Genomic DNA, 18,233 nt, shown 5'->3' with positions numbered 1-18,233 from the left:
CTATTTTATACCCATAGGTGTCTTCAGTTTGCTTCTCTGTTTTCTCTGTCATGTTGCCCTCTACAGTATGTACAATAGCAGGGAAGGATAGAGAAAGGTTGCATCTGAGGTGAACTTTGAATATTAGCCTGAGGAGAGAGTAGTGGAGGACTCTATATTGAAGTCCTAGCAGACATGTTAAGAAAGGGCAGTGTAGAACAACAGCTCCTTTGGTGATAGCCAGCGATCTTGGACAGTGATGATAGGTAAGGATCCTTTAGCACCAGCCCTAAGAGCGTGGCTACTTTCTGCAGCTCGGTCCCGGTGGTGGAGGGCCTCTCTAGCCAGTTCAGTCACTTTATTATGATTTGACAGCGGGGCAGAGATGTGCTCTCAGGTGTCCCAAGGGCAAAAGGTCTGATGCTAAGAGAAGAAGAAGACCTCCAATGTGACCCACAGAGAAGACAGGGGTGGTGTGACACTCAGGGAGGACATGTTAAACTCCATATATCACAGAAAAATCCAACTGTCTTTGTGTCTCTCCAGCTATTCCAAACTGCGGTGGTTACCTGCAAACATTGGAAGGATCCTTCAGCAGCCCCAATTATCCAAGGCCACACCCTGAGCTGGCATACTGTGTGTGGCACATACAAGTGGAGAAAGGCTATAAGATAAACTTGAATTTTACAGAGCTCTTGTAAGTATTGTGGTCTACTGTAGTGACCCCCTGGCAATTGGGGAACCAACCTGGGGAGAAATAAAAAAAACATGCTCCTACATGTAGGTACTTTTCCGAGAACCACTGTAGAAAGAAACACACTTAACAGTGCTGTTGACTATTTTTCTGGTCATTCTGAGGTACCACGAAGGGACTGATGAAGTTCCAGGTTTGTCCTGATAAATCTGAGATGTCATTGTAAGGAAAAATCCTTCATGACTTTAGAAGGAATGATTAAAAACAATGAATCTGTTTGAAAGGCTTTTACACCAGAGGCTGTCTTTCTTAGCCTAGAAATGGATGAATACTGCCGATTTGACTTCATCGCAGTCTACGATGGCCCCTCTACCACATCGGGCTTGCTCAAACAGGTGTGCGGCCGTGGGACACCTACCTTTGAGTCTTCCTCTGATGCCATGACTGTTGTGCTGTCTACAGATTATGCCAATTCCTACAGAGGCTTCTTTGCTTCCTACGCTTCAACCTACGTACAAGAGGTCAACACTAGTAGGTCACCTTTCACAACCCTCAGCTCTTTTGAGCTTTCCGGTTATTACTTACACAGAGCCTTCTCCTTAATTCTTAGCCTGAGTGTGGCTAGCCTTGTTTGACAACCTGTCACATGTACTTGGGAATATAGCTAACCTGGAGGCTTGAGGATCCGCCCTGTGCCTTGCTTACCACAGGAGGAAGTGAATGACTCCATTAATCTGAAAGTGATTTCTGTAGAACCCAAGATCTGCTTGGTTTAACGTCTTCGGTAATGACATAATTTTAAAGAAAAGTAACAGTAATGATTGGGTAAGAAGAGGCTATGAATTTAGAAGTGGAGACATGGGAAGAGTGGGAGGGGGTACTTGGGAGGGGCTTAGGGATGAAGGGGGAAGGTAATGGATCTAACATCAGATGTATAGATTATAGCGCTAAACAAGGTAGCAGTGAGCATTGTGAAAAGCTCACCCAACTATGAGGCTGTGTCAGTCTTCCACCTAATTCTTCCATTCAAGGTACTGTGAGTTTGGATATTTAGTTATTGTGTGTGAGAGTGGGCATGCATTCGTGTGTGTGTGTGTGTGTGTGTGTGTGTGTGTGTGTGTATAGAGGTCAGAGGACATTGAATGTCCTGCTCCTGCTCTTGCTCTTTCTGCCTTGTTCCCCTGAAACAGGGTCTTAATCTGGAAGCCAGCAAACCCTAGTGATCCTCCTGCCTCTGTTCCCAACAGCGCTTGGGTTACAGGCACATATACAGCCGTATTTGGCTTTTTATGGGTGTGCTGGGATTCTAACTCAGGCCCTTACACTTGGGCAGAAAGTTCTCTCACTGACAGCTGTCTTCTCAGCACAGAGGGTTCAGGTTGTCTGCCGCTGTTATCGTTGTTTCCTTTTTTGATACTATGTAGCCCCTGCTACCCTGGAACTCACTATGTAGACCTAGGATTCACAGAGATCCAGGTACCTTTACCTCCTAGCTGCTAGAATTAAAGGTGTCTGACAACGATTCCAGCAGGTTAAATTTTCAGAGAATAATAGTCTGCACATAGAAGTTTTAAAAGTGCAAAGTTCCCAGCTGGCCCAAATGTGATCATTCTTTCCCCCTTTCTTGATAGCATCTTTAAGTTGTGCTTCTGACAAGATGAGAGTCATCATCAGCAAGTCATACCTACAGTCACTTAACTACCATGAGAGCAATTTGCAGCTAAACGACCCGACTTGCAGACCGAGTGTATCAAACGTTGTAGAGTTCTCTATCCCTCTGCATGAATGCGGTACAATCAAAAAGGTACTGTAAAACTCACAGCTGGGGTCTGTCAAATGCTCACAGGTGCGGTGACGCCCAGGTATGAAACGTGTCGCTTCTCTCACGAACCACAGCGGGCACACATGGTTGGACTGAGGAGGCACGCTCACAGCTGTGCACAATTCACTCATACACAAAGGCATGAACATAGCCGTGCACGCATTCACTCACACACATAGGCACCCTTGTCTTCTTTATTTGTAAGCGAACTGGAGAATGGCTGCTTTTCACAGAAGGCAGAGAGCTCCGAAACCTCACTAGAGAGACTTGGAATATCTTTGGTGGTTGGTCAGGGTTCCTTAAGCCTACTGGGAAAAGTTGTACAGAACGTCACCATTCCATATCTGATAAAGTTGGGCTGGATTTAAGATCTCGTTATCCTTGAAAAGACATAAAGTAAAAGCATGTTTTAAATATTAGGAGTTGTAAGTCCATGATTTGGTCTGCGTGCTTTAGAAATACCGTTTAAGATCTTAAACACTGTCAACACTCTTAGGTGCCTTAATATACATACTATAAACTTAAACCACTTTGTGATTTAGAATGGAGGCTAGACCAGAGGAGTTGACAAAAAGTAAACATTTTCTTCTGTTCATTTATTTCTTCCAAAAACAAGCACACAAGCTTTATTATTTCACAGATGTCTATGGCCCACCAAGGTCAAGCTTCCACCTACATACATTTGGGGACCTGCCTGGTTAGACAACACTAACTTAGGCCTCTTTGTGGAGGGACCATGTTGTGGAGTTCAGTCTTCTATTTATCAACCCCAGGGCCTCACACAGGCCAGGCAAGCCCTCTGCCGCTGAGCGGTAGTCTCCTTTTTACCTTTTATTTCAAAACAGGATCTCACTGAGTTGTTTAGGCTGACCTTGGACTGTGTAGCTTGCCAAGGACCAGTCTTGGCCTGAAGAGGAGTTCCAAGGAAGGGTTGTTTGGATGCAGCAAAACAAAGGACTTGAAGTCAAATCATGGGTCCAAGCTGACAACCTATGTTGAGACAGATTCTCAGATTACATTCTGCTTTCTCTGGAGGGCTACAGACAGCTCTCTCTCTCTCTCTCTCTCTCTCTCTCTCTCTCTCTCTCTCTCTCCTAAAAAAACCCACAAAACTTATAGATAGCTCATCTTTTGCAGATGATAAGCCCGGTCTTTTATTTTACCTATTAATCCAGTCATTTACTCCAGGTTCTGTTTTGATTACCCTATGAATCAGTATCTTGTGACTCTAGTCTCTTAATTCTTAAGAGACAGCAAGCACACATCTTTTAACAATGAAAAAAATTCAGAGATCTGCTTGTCTCTGTTAAACACAAAGGATAAACTAGCTGGGTAGGACCCCAACGTGAAATTACCATTTCTACCACACCTGGGTCTAACCCTGTTCTGTCCCAGACTGACCCTGGACTCAGGAATCTGCCTGCTTTTGGAAGCATAAACAAAAAAACTTAGCTGGGTGGGGTCCCCTGAGATCACCACTCCCTAAATCTCTTTATCTCCTTTGTATCTTTCTGACAGGTTGGCTCACAGCACAGTTGCTTTTGTTTTTTTAAATTCGTGAAGCCCCTCATATAAGTCATACTACATCCTTATTTTTTGAGAAATTATGTATGTTTGAACTCGTGTTTTTTTTTCCTATGGCCTTAAGGGCTGGCCTGAAGGTCCCAGTGTTTACCATTTTGCTGAGACGTTAGCCACACCTTTACCTCCCAGACTTGTGCTATCTCTGATTATCATTGAACCATTAAAGTTAACAGGGACGACATTTTTATACAAACAAGCCTTATGCCCATAGCAGCTGTCGACACTTGTGGAGGCCCAGGCTTGCTGGCCCTGTCCCAGGGACGGGACCATGTCATTCAGTCCTTATTAAGGTCATGTCAGACCCAGCAGTAGCTCAAGTGAGCTTTGAACTTGTGATCTTTCTGCTTTAGCCTGCCTAGGAGCCTGTGCCAACAGGCCGGATCTGGTGAGTTTAAAGTCATAAAAGGGCTGGAAAGTTGTATTCCATAATAATATTAATGTAATTGAAAGAAAATTCTACCCAATTCTATCTTTCAGTCTTTCTAATACAAGCTGTATTTCACTTCCTTCTGCTGGTCAGTCCCTGTGGTAAAACACATTTAAGGTCGAGAGTATATTGACATGAAAGCTGTTATCTCATGCCTTAAGGAAATTAAGTTGCTACCAACAAGTCTTATCCTTCTCTGTACTCTGCAATATTGATGGATTAAAGCATAAAAAACTGAATTCTCTCCCATTCTGCAGATAGAGGACCACACTATCAGTTATACGAACATAATCACCTTCACCCAGTCTCCAGAATCTGCCGTGATCACCCGAAAGAGGCACCTTCAGATTGTGGTGACGTGTGAGATGGAGTATAATTCAACTGTGGAGATTCTGTACATAACCGAAGACGACGTCATACAAAATCAAAGTGTCCTGGGCAAATACAACACCAGCATGGCTCTTTATGAGTCCGGCTCCTTTGAAAACCTTATACAGGAGTCACCGTATTATGTAGATTTGAACCAAACCCTTTTTGTCCAAGCCACTTTGCACACCTCAGATCCAAGCCTGGTGGTGTTTCTGGACACTTGCAGAGCCTCTCCCACATCCGACTTTGCATCTCCAACCTATGACTTAATCAGCAGCGGGTATGCACTCATGCATGGGTCTTTGCATTCACCAGCATTTTTTCCTTTTCCTGGTGTGTGTGTGTGTGTGTGTGTGTGTGTGTGTGTGTGTGTGTGTGTGGTGAGGGAGTGGGTGAATGTACACATGTGAAGGCTAGAGACTGTCATCAGTTGTCTTCCTCAAAGACTCTCTGACTTACCTGTTAATTATTTTTTCTTATGTGTATATATGTGTGGTATGTGCATGTGTACATGTGCACTTGCATGTTGGCATATGTGAGTATTCACATGCATGGGTGCGAGCATCTGTGGAGGCCTGAGGTTGATGCTGGGAGTTTCACTCTACATCTTATTCATTGAGGCTGTGTCTCAGCTGAACATAGAACTTGCCAGAAGGCTGTTCTCCCAAAGCAAGGGCAGCTTGCTTTGGGGGTTTTCCCTGTCTCCACCTTCTGTGTGCTGAAATTACATGTGGACCACCACACGTACCCTTATATGTAGGTTCTGAACAGGATCCAAGTCCTGGTCCCCAACTCGCATGAGAGGAGCTCTAACCACTGGTCCAGCCACTAATCCTCTCATTACCTTTTGAGGTAGGGTCTTTCACTGAACCTGGAACTTGAGAATTCAGGTAGGCTGGAAGCCAGAAAAAAATCAGGCGTTGTCCTGGCTCAGCCTCCACAACACCTGGACTGCAAGAACGCTAGTCTTGTGTGCTTGTATGTGAGTATTAGGGACTGACCTCAGGCTCCCATGATAGCGTGCCAAGTATTGACTGAACACTCTCCAGCCCACAGTGGTAATGATTTAATAAAACAAGTGCTGTATTTATAAACACTCCTCTCTCTCTCTCTCTCTCTCTCTCTATATATATATATATATATACACACACACACACACACATATATATGTGTGTGTGTGTGTGTGTGTATTGCACTATATATGTTCTAGCTGCAGATAATCCATGTTAAATTTTTTAGATAGACTTTGCATAATCCTTAGGTTTTAAATGTGACTATAAAATATTTGATGGTAATGGGGAAGAAACCACTTATAATTTGTGTCGAAGGGCCTGTTTGTGTTTCAATTTTTGTATACTTTGGCTATTTTCAGCAAATACATGGAAAGTTCCTGAATGTGTGCTACCCTTAGCACATGATTTTCTCAAGAAAACAGATTCAGCTTTAGTTTTTGGGTTTTTTTTTTTGTTTTTGTTTTTGTTTTTAAGAAAAAAGCACCATGGTCTTTTCCCTCTAAAGTTGACGGGCAATCAGCAGTACTTGTGTATCGATGTAGAGCATCCTGGGAGAGGCGTTTGAGCTCCAGTGCATAGGAGCTTATGTTCTGGTAGCTCACAGGACCAGGAATTTGAGGGCGGGAACCCTAATATGATTCTCAGAGCCAGCCCCATGGCTCGACCCCACAACACTCTAACCCACTGACATCTTTCTAGAGAGGTCTCTAGAGTCACACATTGGACATGTTTGTGTCACCTCATTTAAATATGGAAGAGCTGCCGTGCTAAATTCTGTTCTGTCCCAACATTCTGTTCCAGGTGTAGTCGAGATGAGACCTGTAAGGTGTACCCCTTATTTGGGCACTACGGGAGATTCCAGTTCAATGCCTTTAAATTCTTGAGACATCTGAGTTCTGTGTATCTCAAGTGTAAGATTTTGATCTGTGATACCAGTGACCACACATCTCGCTGCAATCAAGGCTGCGTCTCAAGAAGGAAACGAGATATTCCTTCATACAAATGGAAGACTGATTCTGTTATAGGACCAATTCGCCTGAAGAGGGACCGACTTGTAAATGGAGATTCAGGCAAGAGCATAGTATTCATGACCTAAGGACAGCCGTGGCTTGTAAAATGTGGCTCAAATCTGTTGTTCCTGAGATGCACAGTTTAGCATTCAACACAGGAGTCCTAGAAAAAAGTACATGAGATGTGTGTGTGTGTATGTGTGTGTGTGTGTGTGTGTGTGTTTGAGCAGATAATTTAATTACATTAGAAATAATCTATTTTAATTTCTAAATGAGGAACAAAGTCAACCAGTGCCCACATCACAGACAATTTGGGAAAAAAGTTATCTTTTCAAAATAGAGAATATTATGTTACTTCTGGGCACATTGAAACCTTAGAGGCTGCATAGGACAGTGTTAAATGGCCCAGTATTTCAAACACTGTATAATACATAATGAATTTAGATGTTTGAGAATTGTCTGTCTATATTGAGTTGAAAGTACATATTAATTTACATAGTATCACAGTATGTATTATTAATAGGGTATAACTTGACATTATGAAGACTTCCACAGATTTGTAATGCTAACACTTGAAACTATTTCCAATTCCAGGACTTCTGCCTCAAACACACGAAGCAGAGATTTCGAAGCAGCCTCTCAGCCATCTGCACCTGTTTTCCTTCATGGTTCTTGCTCTGAATGTGGTGATTGTGGTCACAGCCACAGTGAGGCATTTTCTAAATCGATGGAAGGATCACGGATACCAGAAGCTGCAGGTCTACTAGCTGTGGACCCCAAGAAAGGCCTCTTGTCCTCTTCTGGGTGGCCGATGAAAAAGTTCTCTGTGCCTACGAGGGTTAGGACTATACCAGAAAGGCCTAAAAGCAGCGTGTGTACCGTCATGCTCGTATCACAGCCTCAGTGTGTTTCATTATGGGATAGCTGAAATGAATAAATAGTATGTCTGGTCACTTTGCTTTGGACAGTCTCTGTAACTCTCTAACTCTGACTGGCCTGAAACTTGCTATGTAGCACAGGCCAGCCTTGAATTCACAGAGATCCTATGTCTGCGTCCCCAGTGCTGGGACGCTACTGTGAGTCACCACATCCATCTCCGCTTCCTTTTTAGGCGCTAAATAAAATGTGTGCCACCTCTAAAATCTAAAGAACACAGGCAAATATTCCACCCTCTGAAAGATAAAAGTTGTAATTTGGAACTGAAGCGAAGGAGTAGGCTCTTTGGGCCACTGAAGCGCCTGCTGACCACAGTCTGAGTAGCTCTCTCCTGTGCGGCTCACAGAGGAGTTCTGCTGAGAAGATTCTGACAGGAAAGTGAGCCGTCAGAATAGTTTCCGAGCTATGAGATAAAAACACTCCTCTTCTATTTCCCACGAGAATGAGCAGATGTTATTGAAGACTCTAAGGTAAACTGCTCTGTACATGCCAAAGCTAATCATTTTAAACAAAAAGAAAAAAGAAAATACAATCCCATCTTGCCACTTAACCAACACATGCTTTCATGATCCAAATAAATCTAAACAGGGATCTCAGACTGTCAAAGGCATTTGCTTCTTTTATTTTCTTTGTTATATTTTTCTTCTATAAATGTGTATCATGCACACCAGACATTTCAGGAAACCCAATGATATACAACGGATATAAAAGACACCACCCCAGTCCTTACAGGCTTGCTAATTTCCAGCCCTAAATCAAAGCAGACATTCCTCATTTACTGTTTTTAAAGCTTTGAATATATTTTTAAAATAACTTTTCCTGGTTCTTTGTGAATTTCTCCTCCTCCTCTTCTACCTACTCCCCACCCCCACTCTTGCAACATCCCCCACAAACACGATTTTTCTTTCTTGGTTTGTTGTAGTGTGTCACAGTGTGTCCCACAGTATACCTTTTGCCCATACTTTGATTTCAAAATGTTCACTGCAGTGACTTGTTGGTCTGGTACAAAGCCTCTGGCTTCTGCTACTCTACCAATACTGGAAGCTCCCAGGGACTCCTCTGGGATATCCTGTTGTTGCCCTGTGTCACGGAGATCCTGCAGGACCAGCCCCTTCACGCTCTCCAACAGTTCATCAATGGGGTAAATGTTAGGGAAGGCCAGTTCAAAGTCCTGGATCTGGGCCTGAGAGGTATCTGAGCTGGTCAGCCCACCAGCTCTCTTGTTCTCATACCCTCAGGGCTGGCTCACCCAAAACCCTGCTACCAGGACAGCTCTACCCTGTTGACCAGGCAAGGTGCCAGTCTGCCCTCTCAAGTGTTGCAGTCAGTGGGGGACAAGGCCAGCTCTCCTGTTTGTCATAGATATGGAGGGATGAGGGAGGAGAGGAGGGCTCTTTCCCTCATCTGCACGACCGTCCAGCAGACTAAAAGCAGCTTTCCCACACTCACACCCTCAGGACTGGCTCACCCTCAACCCCCACGTCCAGGGCCAGCTCCATTATGCTGCCCAGGAGAGGTTCAGGGTTTGCTCTTCTGTGCTGCAGCAGGTGAGGGACAGGGCCAGCTCTCTTGCTCTGATGACCTTGGGGCCAGCTCTCCTGCATGCCATAGTTGACAAGGGATGGTGGTGGGGGTCATCACTCCCTTATCTGTGTCACTGCATGGCAGGCAAGATGCAGGGACAGTTCTCCCATATTCATGCCCTCAGGGCTGGCTCACCTGCGCCCTCACCATAAAGGGCCAGCTCTACTGTGCTGCCAGGCAAGGTGCAGGGCCTGCTCTCCTGTTCTCACAATCCAGGGGCCAGGTCTCCTGTCTGCCACAGGTGGGCAGGGACCAGTGGGGAAGAAGGTAGGCCCAGATCTCCCACATTCATATTTTCAGGTGATGGCTTCCTGAAGCTCCTGGAATATGTGGGGGCCACTCCCAAGTATTGCAGCTGGCAAGGGGTGGGGTTGGCTCTCCTGCTATCATGCCCTCAGGGCCAGTTTTCCCGTGATGTCCAGGTGAGGGGTGGGGCCAGTTCTGCACAGCTCTCAGACATCCACATGTCCCTAAACAGCAGCCCACACCAAGAATGTCCACCTAGTTTTTGGTGATAGAAGACCCCTGCTGCTGAAGAGTCACAGACCCAGATGTGGCCCCCAGTGGCAGCACAGGCTGGGACCCGCCATGGTCCCAGGTGTCCTTATCAGCCACTCACATCAGGCTGATCCTCGCTACCCTCGAGTTTCCAGTTCTGCCTCTCTTCCTTGTGCCCACATCCTTTGCTTCTACTTCTCCATCACTTACTCCTTTTCATAGCACCTGGGTCTCTGCATGTCTGGAGTCATTTCAGGAGTGCTATGCCCCCTCCCGGGCCTTCCAGGCACCAGACTGGTGGTCGTCTCAGGCTAGCTTCCTGTCTGGGTCCTGTGGCACTTCGGTCATCTTGGACTTGTTCCTTGCCTGGCCTACCTGAGTGGCCCCGTGCAAGGGTCTTCTGTCTTGAGCTTAAAGCACAGTTCTTCTAGTCTTCATCTTGCTCTTGATCCTGGGAGCTGTCAGGGCCTGCATTGCACCAGACTGGTGACCATCTCAGGACAGCTTTCTACCAGGAGTGTTAGGTTACTGATCATTCAGATGTTCACAGGTCAGAACACAAGGGTAGACATAGCCTCTCTTCTCTCTGCCACCTATTGATGCACATGTGACAGCAGCCACACCTGCAGTGCCTCTAGAGACAGGACCATGCTTACTTTCCAACATCTTAGTGCAGCAGATCTTTTAGAGGCTTCCCAAATATTCATGTAGAGATTCTTCTTTCTGTCCATCCTTACAACCTAGATCTCACTACTCTAAACTCCTTTTAATATAACATAAAAAGACCAAAAAGTTCCACTAGCCATAGGCAGATCATTGTTTAGATGTATTTTTATTTCTTGTGTATGAGTGTTTTCCCTGCCTCTACATATGTGTACCACATGTGTGCTGGCGTCTGAGGAGGCTGAGAAGAGGACGTTGGATCTCCTGGACCTAGAGCTGGAGTTGTCAGCTGCCAGGTGGGGGCTGGCAGCTGAACCTGGGTCCTCTGCAAGAGCAGTGGATGCTCCACACTGCTCACTCCAGCCTCACGCTAAGCTCGGAAGACAGCAGCACTGTCTAGTCTGGCCCCTGCCTCTCAGCCATCTCAGTATCAGGAATTGATTATATGTTCTGCTCTGGCCATCATGATAAATACTCAGAGACACTCCAGGCATGAATATATCACTCTAAGAAAATTGTCAAGTATCGTGACTCAGTAGAGAGTGTAGTCATAATTGTTATAGTAATGTGATCAAAAGTCCTAGGCTGGGAGTCAGTGGGCTGGGTGCTAGTCCTTACCTTGTTCTTGTTTAGATGTAATGTTTGGGTTAGTTTCATTCTCTGTGTCTACAACTTAAAAAAATAGTTGATAGGAGTTTGTATCTTTGGGGGGATATAATAAAGATGAAGAGAGAATTTCTTAGCAACCAGGGCACCCTGTCCATCCTTCACCATGAAAATTCATCTTTGGAAAAGGCCTGTTCAAAGGGAACTGTGAACTTGGGCAAAGCAGCTGTCTTGATAGACATTCCCAGGGAATGGTGGTTGGTGAGCCTCTAGCCACACTATGAGCCCCTTAGCCACTACGAGAAGCCTAGAGAATGAGTCTATCTGTTTAAAGGGCATTTTACATCACATCTATGAACCTACTATCTTTATTTCCTAAAACATTTTCCAAAGCAAAATCTACTTCTATGCTTTCTTCAGGAGACTTACTTAACCAAGCATGTCAGAAACACTAAAACAAATGGAGAGAGATAAAGCACCAGGCATGTGCCAATCGGAGGAACAGAGGTGGTCCAGCCTTCCTGGTGTTCTCTGCCTCCAGTGTCACCTTACTCCAGGCTTTCCACTGAGCCTCCTCAGAGCAAAAGATTCCAGGTCCTTTCTAACTAGGAGTGGGAGTGGACACCCAGGCAGGCTCCTCACCGGGTCAGCTTCTGATAGGTGCAGGTGAGGCCTCACTGCCCTCTAGCAGGGACGAGCATCTCACACTCCCTTCCGCCTTCCTTGTCATCACTCTGAGGTGGAGGGAAAGCTCCTCAGTCTTACCAAGCTGGTAACAGGCAAAGGACGTTTTCGAAATGAAACTGAAATGGTCCTTAATTAAGGTGAGCTGTTTGTCAAATGCCCACCTCAGTGCCTCAGTCAGCCACCAAGCTCCACCAGCCACCAACCCTTCTCCCTTCAGAAGGCGAGACTACTGCAGTTTTATCTCTCACACGCTTTTTAGCAACAAGTACTGAAAACATTTCTCGGGCAAAGATATTTCTAATGAGTATTTCCAGACGGGGAAAGAACAAAAACTCTGTTCAAATCCCCATTCTTAAAGAAAATGTTCTGAGCACAAGTCCACGTTCAAGGTCAACTTGGGTAATGCAGGGAAAGCTTGTTTCAAAGGGTAAAAAGAAAAACAGCGATAATTTTGAACAGCTGGCAAGTGCAGCACAGACGGCTTCTCCTTTTAGGAATCAGGTGAGGGTGAGGGCAGTCCTCCTGCCTCGGGGACAGGATGTTTCCGACCTGTTCTTGTTTGATCTTCGGCTTTCTTGGGTAATTTCCAGGTTTCCCAGATGTTCTGAGAACTCGACTGTGTACATATGGGCAGCTCACGGAGAAGGCACTGGTTCTCAGGATTCTGCTTCAGCATTCCAGCTTGCAAGCTGAGGGCTAAACCCCCAGCAGCTAGGCTCTGATTTGTTCCCTTCAAAACGATTTAATCAGACATTTTTTGTTTGTTTGTTTGTTTGGTTTGGTTTTTTGAGACAGAGTTTCCCAGTAGCCCTGACTGTTCTGGAACTCTCTGTAAACCAGTTTGGCCTCAAACTCACAGAGATCTGCCTGCCTCTGCCTCCTGATTGCTGAAAGTAATGTATTACCATGCCCAGCCTAAATGACACTTTTTAAGCCATCATTAATGACTTATATCAGAGTGACTTGTGTTGTCAGTGGCTTACATTGTCAATGGCTTACATTGTCAATGGCTTGTACAGTTCAGTTGTTCTGCTTAAAAGAGATTAAAGAAAACGAACAGTTTGGCTTCCTAGAAAATACTTTATTTTTTACAAGATAATTGGCAAGGTCCGGAAGTGAATTCTTACATTTCTAGAAGAGCAGAAAGAGACCCACCTACCTATCAGCACCCAAACAGTAAGTAGACATTTAAAAACAATCTTTAATTGGCCACAGGGTAAAGAGAGACAACCCCGTTTTCCCTAATGTTTTGCACATTTTAAGACAATGATCAAGTTCTTGAAAGTGAACGGTAAGAACAAAAATCAGCATTTTCTTTAAGCCTACAAACAGAACAACTGCCTTAGAAGTTAATGCTCAGGGATCTATTTAGTAACAAACCCCAGAGAGTCCCTCGGGTTCTTCCACCTGTCTGCATGGCTGTGTAGACCGTGTGGTCAACGTCTGGCTTCTGAGCCATCAAACATTGCTTGCTGATAAGAAACAGATCTGAATCCAGTTTTCCGACATGCTCAGTGAGAGCAAGAGGGAGAGATCACACCAGGACCTTGCTTTGATTAGCTTCTCTGTGTATCTTCAGTGGCCCCACTGTTTGGAAATACTCAGTTTGTTCCTCTCTGACCTCTGCAGAGCCTGCACCTCTCCTTCCCCGATTCAGACAGCCTTGTGAGCATCGGGAAGAGTGGTCCCCGAGTCGGCAGACAGCAACTTTACACTGCACGTAGACCACATCGTAGCTCTTGAGGAAGCTGAAGGCATTGAACTTGAACTGGGCCACGTTCTTCTCAGGGGCATGGAGGTTGGAGTAAGAATTATCTTTGATGCAGCTGGTGGGAGAAAAACCCAGAAAAAGGTTAACTATACCCGACAGGACTTTTCTCCAGTCCACATAACTAACCGAGTTTGGTTCTAAGGTTCTGAATCCCAGTGGAGTTCTTTCTACTACCTTCATTTTCTGAAGCAACTACTACTTGCTTCCATTGTTAATGGAAACCTCATACCTGGCCATGAACAGAGGGGAACAGTTAAATACAGCGAAACAAATCAAGGTTCTCGCTGTAATTTTTTGCCTTCTAGGTCTATCCTATTTCACCTACAGGGAAGATACAAAGTGGCCGTTATATTTAAAAGTGCACTTAGATTATTTAAGAACTGGTAATGCAGGTCAGTGGTTGAGTACTTGGCTAGCATCCCCTATGCCCAGGTTCAATTCCCAACGCTACCCAAAGAAAGTACACTGTAAACAAAAGTGTTACATCAAGAAGAGATAAAATGAAGTTATGTAGAATGTGCAGTTAAAAAAGAACCAGAGAGAGATTAGAAAAGACAGTACTGCAGATTTTCATTTTATACAGAACAAACTTCAGAGAGAGCTGAATTGTCAGGGACATGAGGGAAGTTTAACAACAACAAAAGAAAGGGACAATCCTCTGAGAAGAGATCCTTAACCAAGATAATTGAAGTGGAGAATATTCTTCAGCCAAATATAATAATTGTTAGTGTCATGTACCTACAAGCCGAGCATTAAGATGTGGGAGCAGAGAACTGCAGTCAGGTACTGACAATGTATATCCACTATATAACTGGATGCTGCAATATCCCTCTCTCGATTTCATAGGTGCAGTGGGTTGAAAGTAAGAATACAGATGACCTATGGATCACTCTTAATCCACTAGATCTCGACTTTAATTAAACAGTCTATCACACACCAGTGGAGTAAGTCCAGGTAGAACAGTCCTTAGATCAGACTGTATCCTGGGCCATGGGAAATACTTTAAAGTCTTAAAAGGAGAGAAATACATTTTCATGTAGCAGTGAGGTTAAACTTGAAATCAATGGCGGCAAGCTTTCTAGAAAATCCTCAAAGACTTGAAAGCAAACAGTATGCTTTCAGGTAACCGATGTTTCAAAACTGCCCTGAGACAAGAAGTTCAAAACTATTTTGAAATGAAGTGAAAATGAATACCTGTGTTGGTTTGGATGAGAAGGGCCCCTAGAGGCTCTTTTTTTGATTGCTTGGTCCCCAGTTGGTAGAACTGTTTAGAAAGGCTTGTGGGAGGTGTGTCACTGGGGCAAGCTTTGGGTTTTCCAAAGATTAGTAGCATGCCCAGTGTCCTCTCTCTGCCTCCTACTTGTGAGTGAAGATGTGAGCTCTCAGCTCTTCCTGCCACTGTCCTTCACTCTGCCACCACAGACTCTGACTCTCTAAAACCATAAGCTGAATTAAACACTTTCTTTTACAAGTTGCCATGGTCATGTCTTGTCATAGCAGTAGAAATGTAAATAACACAATTACCCAACTCATCAAATTTTCTGGGATGCAGCTAATTTAATGCTTAGAGGGGATATTTATAGCATTAAGATGCATAAAATTTGTGAAGATGTCCTATCAATAATACAAGATGTAAAGGTTAGAGAAGGGGTTGGGGAATTAAGTCTAAAGCAAGGACAGTATGCTAGCTGGGAAATTCTGGCATCAAGTGAACCTTGATCATAAGGAGGGTCAGAAGGGAAGAACCTTCTCCCTCTGGATCTCAGATCATGTGTCTCAAGTCACCACTCACAGAAATCTATGGCAGGTGTTGTCTTGTTCCTCTGTTGATCTTTGGGAACGGGTGTCTAGCTGTTCTGTTGACCTTAAGGCTGCTGTGGCTCTTAACACACTAAAACTTCCACTGAGTAAATGATGAGTTTCTTAACTAGTTGAACATTTGGCCCCTGTCCCCAAGGCATGACGCTCTCAACTGGAAATCAAGAGCAGCTGGGATCACCCTCACCATACCTGTTAGCATTCCTTCATAGGTGGGGTGGAGTGGAAAGGGCATTAGCTCCTCAGATGATTCCAACCACTCCCGTCTACCAAACCCCAGCTGCATTTTAGAGCATATGAGGTGGAAGTTTAACTGAAGTGGGATTCTGTCTATACAGCATTCAGGGGGACATGTTATCCATGCTGGGGTGGCACACACGGGGCCACCTACGCAACTCCTTACTCATGCTTCTGCAAATAAACCCAGAATACTTATTGGTTTGCCAAGCTGAACTTGGGTGGAACTCATTCTTTGGATTTGTCCTTCATGCTATCTGGGGCAAACAGCCATTTGTGTATGTTCCGCTCAGGGAAAGCTACTGCAATAACACCTGATAAACCAAAGAGGCCATCAACTTGCCAAGGTTCTCTCTTGGCTAAGCACTTAGTGAACCAAAAGATCTGGAAGATATCTGACTAGTTTAACTAAGGGCTTAGTTTGGGAGAACACATTGACCTATTGATGTGAGCCAAAGTCAAGAAGATTTCTCCTGGGAGGAAATTAGAAAGGATGAAGGGCTTAGCTAGAAAAGGTAGAATGGACAGCAAAGTGACTCTGAGGACCCAAGGGGGCTTGTCTAGGTGGCTGTATCACCCACTGGGATCAGAGGTCTGGTCAGAACACCCTACACCCTTCTAACTTCTAACTCCAGGTTCAGAAACTACAAGTTCCCCAGAGAAATACCAAGCTTGTTTAACATCACCTAGGGAGTTTCCATTTTTCTTACCCTTCCTGGATCAAATCATACTTGACAGTTGTGAAATCACTGGCATCAGGAGAAGCCACACAGGTGTCCACAACGAGCCTCAGATTGGGGTTGTGGCTGTGGAGGGTGGCCTGGAGGAAGACCTCTTCCCTCTGACTAGCCAAAGGAGCTCTGCCCCCTGTATTCTGAGATACAGGTGACTGGAGAAATGAAATTGATACATCATAGCTGGCTTCGTCTTTAGTGTCACTCCCATGCACGATTTCAACTGCAGACTGGCCATCCACTTTGCAGGTGAACTTCACCTGGGGTACCTTGTGCCTCACAATGACTCGGCCAGGGTGGCCTTGTGTTCTGCCTCGGATGGAGTTGGAGTAGCTGAGAGAGCCCTGGTGCTTCTGTGGAGATGAGAGAATCAATTTGTGGACAGTGTACCTGTGCTGGGTACCAGCTCCATGCCACATTTGAGGGCTGGAGTCCTGTGGTAACATCAGGAAGGTGTATCTGTCAGGGGAGTCCCATGAGTCAGGACTACTCTTTCCTTCTTGTCATGGTCAAACTATAGAGCTGTGATCTGGGTGGCAGGTCCACTTTGGCTGCCTGGAACCCCCTCTCATTCGAATTCCTCTACACATCTAATTACAACTGGCATCCTACCACCCTGACCACACACGACTTGGATCCTGTATTTTCTTTGCCCTTGACTGTGGGTTGATGTCATTATGCAGGTGAAGGCAGACAAGATAAAAGGAGGCCTGTCATTGGATGAGAAGTAAGGGAAGTGGGAACAGAGGCTTTAGAAGGGAGGGAGAAGAGGAGAGGGAGGAAGCAAGGAGGAAGGAGCTGGGGAACGTAGTGGCAGATATTAAGATTCTTCTCTGCGGGGGTTGGGGATTTAGCTCAGTGGTAGAGCGCTTGCCTAGCAAGCGCAAGGCCCTGGGTTCGGTCCCCAGCTCCGAAAAAAAAGGAAAAAAAAAAAAAGATTCTTCTCTGCGCATAGATACAGGTTGCTATGACTATTTTTCAGGGATGGGTGTGTACAGTATTTTGTGCTGTTTAGATGGGCAAATTATATCTTACCAATTGGATCAGAGGTTATTGTGTGGTGTGTTCTTTTATGTGGCGACTTAATTGAGTCCACAGTAAGAGAGCCTTGAGATGGGCGGTCTCTGTATGAAACTGGCATGGCAGTGGCCCGCCAAAGGAGCTGTGAGTGAGGACAGGGCGGCTTAGCAAGGTGCCTCGCTGGAACAGCTTGCTGACTGCCTGTGTCAGAGAGTACTTGGGGGCAGCATGGAACTGCTGAGATAAATTCGCACTAGTTCCAATGACCCATGAGAGCCGGAACCAGAGAGAGAATGACCACCAGGGTAGGTGAGGGAACTGGTTGCACCTTTTTAATTTTTTACTGCAACACTTGACCCTAAGCTAGTTTTGGCTACAGGCCTGTTCCTGCCAGCCTTGGCACCTGGCCTTGCTTCTTGCTTGTATCCACCACACATCAGCTCCAGCAGAATATAGAGGTTGGGAATGGACTGGACAGCATGGTGGGCAGGGGCCAGCACCTGTGCTCTTTTAATGCCCTGTGTGGATGGCCAGAGACGCAGCTTGGCCAGGAGCATTCCTGAAGCACAGGTGACTCAGATCCAAAGATTCTCTGCCAGAGGTCACCTTTCTCCTAGACAGAGGGACTTTCTAGCTAGGTGTCAGGGGCACAGATCTCTCAGCTAAGAAGTGAGATTTCCAAGGTGGAAAGATGGCTCAATGGTTAAAAGCACTGGCTATTCTTCCAGAAGCCCAGAGTTCAGTTCCAGCTACCACATGGTGGCTTGCAACTATCTGTAAT

At 45.3% G+C, this 18,233-nt stretch overlaps 2 protein-coding genes and 1 non-coding gene across 6 annotated transcripts in view; 1 reads left to right on the top strand and 2 right to left on the bottom strand.

Moving 5' to 3' along the window:
• Cuzd1 (CUB and zona pellucida-like domains 1) overlaps positions 1 to 7,851 on the top strand; it is a 36,173-nt gene extending 28,322 nt beyond the window's left edge. For all 4 annotated transcript variants that reach the window (XM_087586480.1, XM_087586529.1, XM_087586587.1 and 1 more), the window contains 6 exons: positions 526 to 676; positions 987 to 1,204; positions 2,305 to 2,477; positions 4,764 to 5,155; positions 6,690 to 6,958; positions 7,493 to 7,851. In XM_087586480.1, the coding sequence (XP_087442606.1) occupies positions 994 to 1,204; positions 2,305 to 2,477; positions 4,764 to 5,155; positions 6,690 to 6,958; positions 7,493 to 7,665 (1,218 nt within the window). In that variant the 5' untranslated portion in view covers positions 526 to 676; positions 987 to 993 and the 3' untranslated portion in view covers positions 7,666 to 7,851. The remainder of the gene's footprint in view (positions 1 to 525; positions 677 to 986; positions 1,205 to 2,304; positions 2,478 to 4,763; positions 5,156 to 6,689; positions 6,959 to 7,492) is intronic.
• Positions 7,852 to 10,432: 2,581 nt separating this feature from the next.
• Positions 10,433 to 10,561, bottom strand: LOC120100418 (small nucleolar RNA SNORA17). Its single transcript, XR_015655952.1, has one exon. It is a non-coding gene; the product is annotated as a small nucleolar RNA SNORA17 (small nucleolar RNA).
• A 2,371-nt stretch (positions 10,562 to 12,932) lies between these two features.
• The window catches only part of Dmbt1l1 (deleted in malignant brain tumors 1 like 1), a 134,446-nt gene continuing 129,145 nt past the window's right edge, over positions 12,933 to 18,233 (bottom strand). The window contains exons 67-68 of the mRNA NM_001447286.1: positions 16,409 to 16,785; positions 12,933 to 13,698 (exon numbers count right to left, since the gene is read on the bottom strand). Coding sequence (NP_001434215.1) covers positions 13,407 to 13,698; positions 16,409 to 16,785 — 669 coding nt within the window. The 3' untranslated portion in view covers positions 12,933 to 13,406. The remainder of the gene's footprint in view (positions 13,699 to 16,408; positions 16,786 to 18,233) is intronic.

Source organism: Rattus norvegicus, chromosome 1 (genome assembly GCF_021556685.1).
Source record: "Rattus norvegicus strain SHRSP/BbbUtx chromosome 1, alternate assembly SHRSP_T2T, whole genome shotgun sequence".
NCBI lineage: Eukaryota > Metazoa > Chordata > Mammalia > Rodentia > Muridae > Rattus > Rattus norvegicus.
Note: the sequence above shows the minus strand (reverse complement) of the source record. Positions and strands in the feature narration are given on the sequence as shown.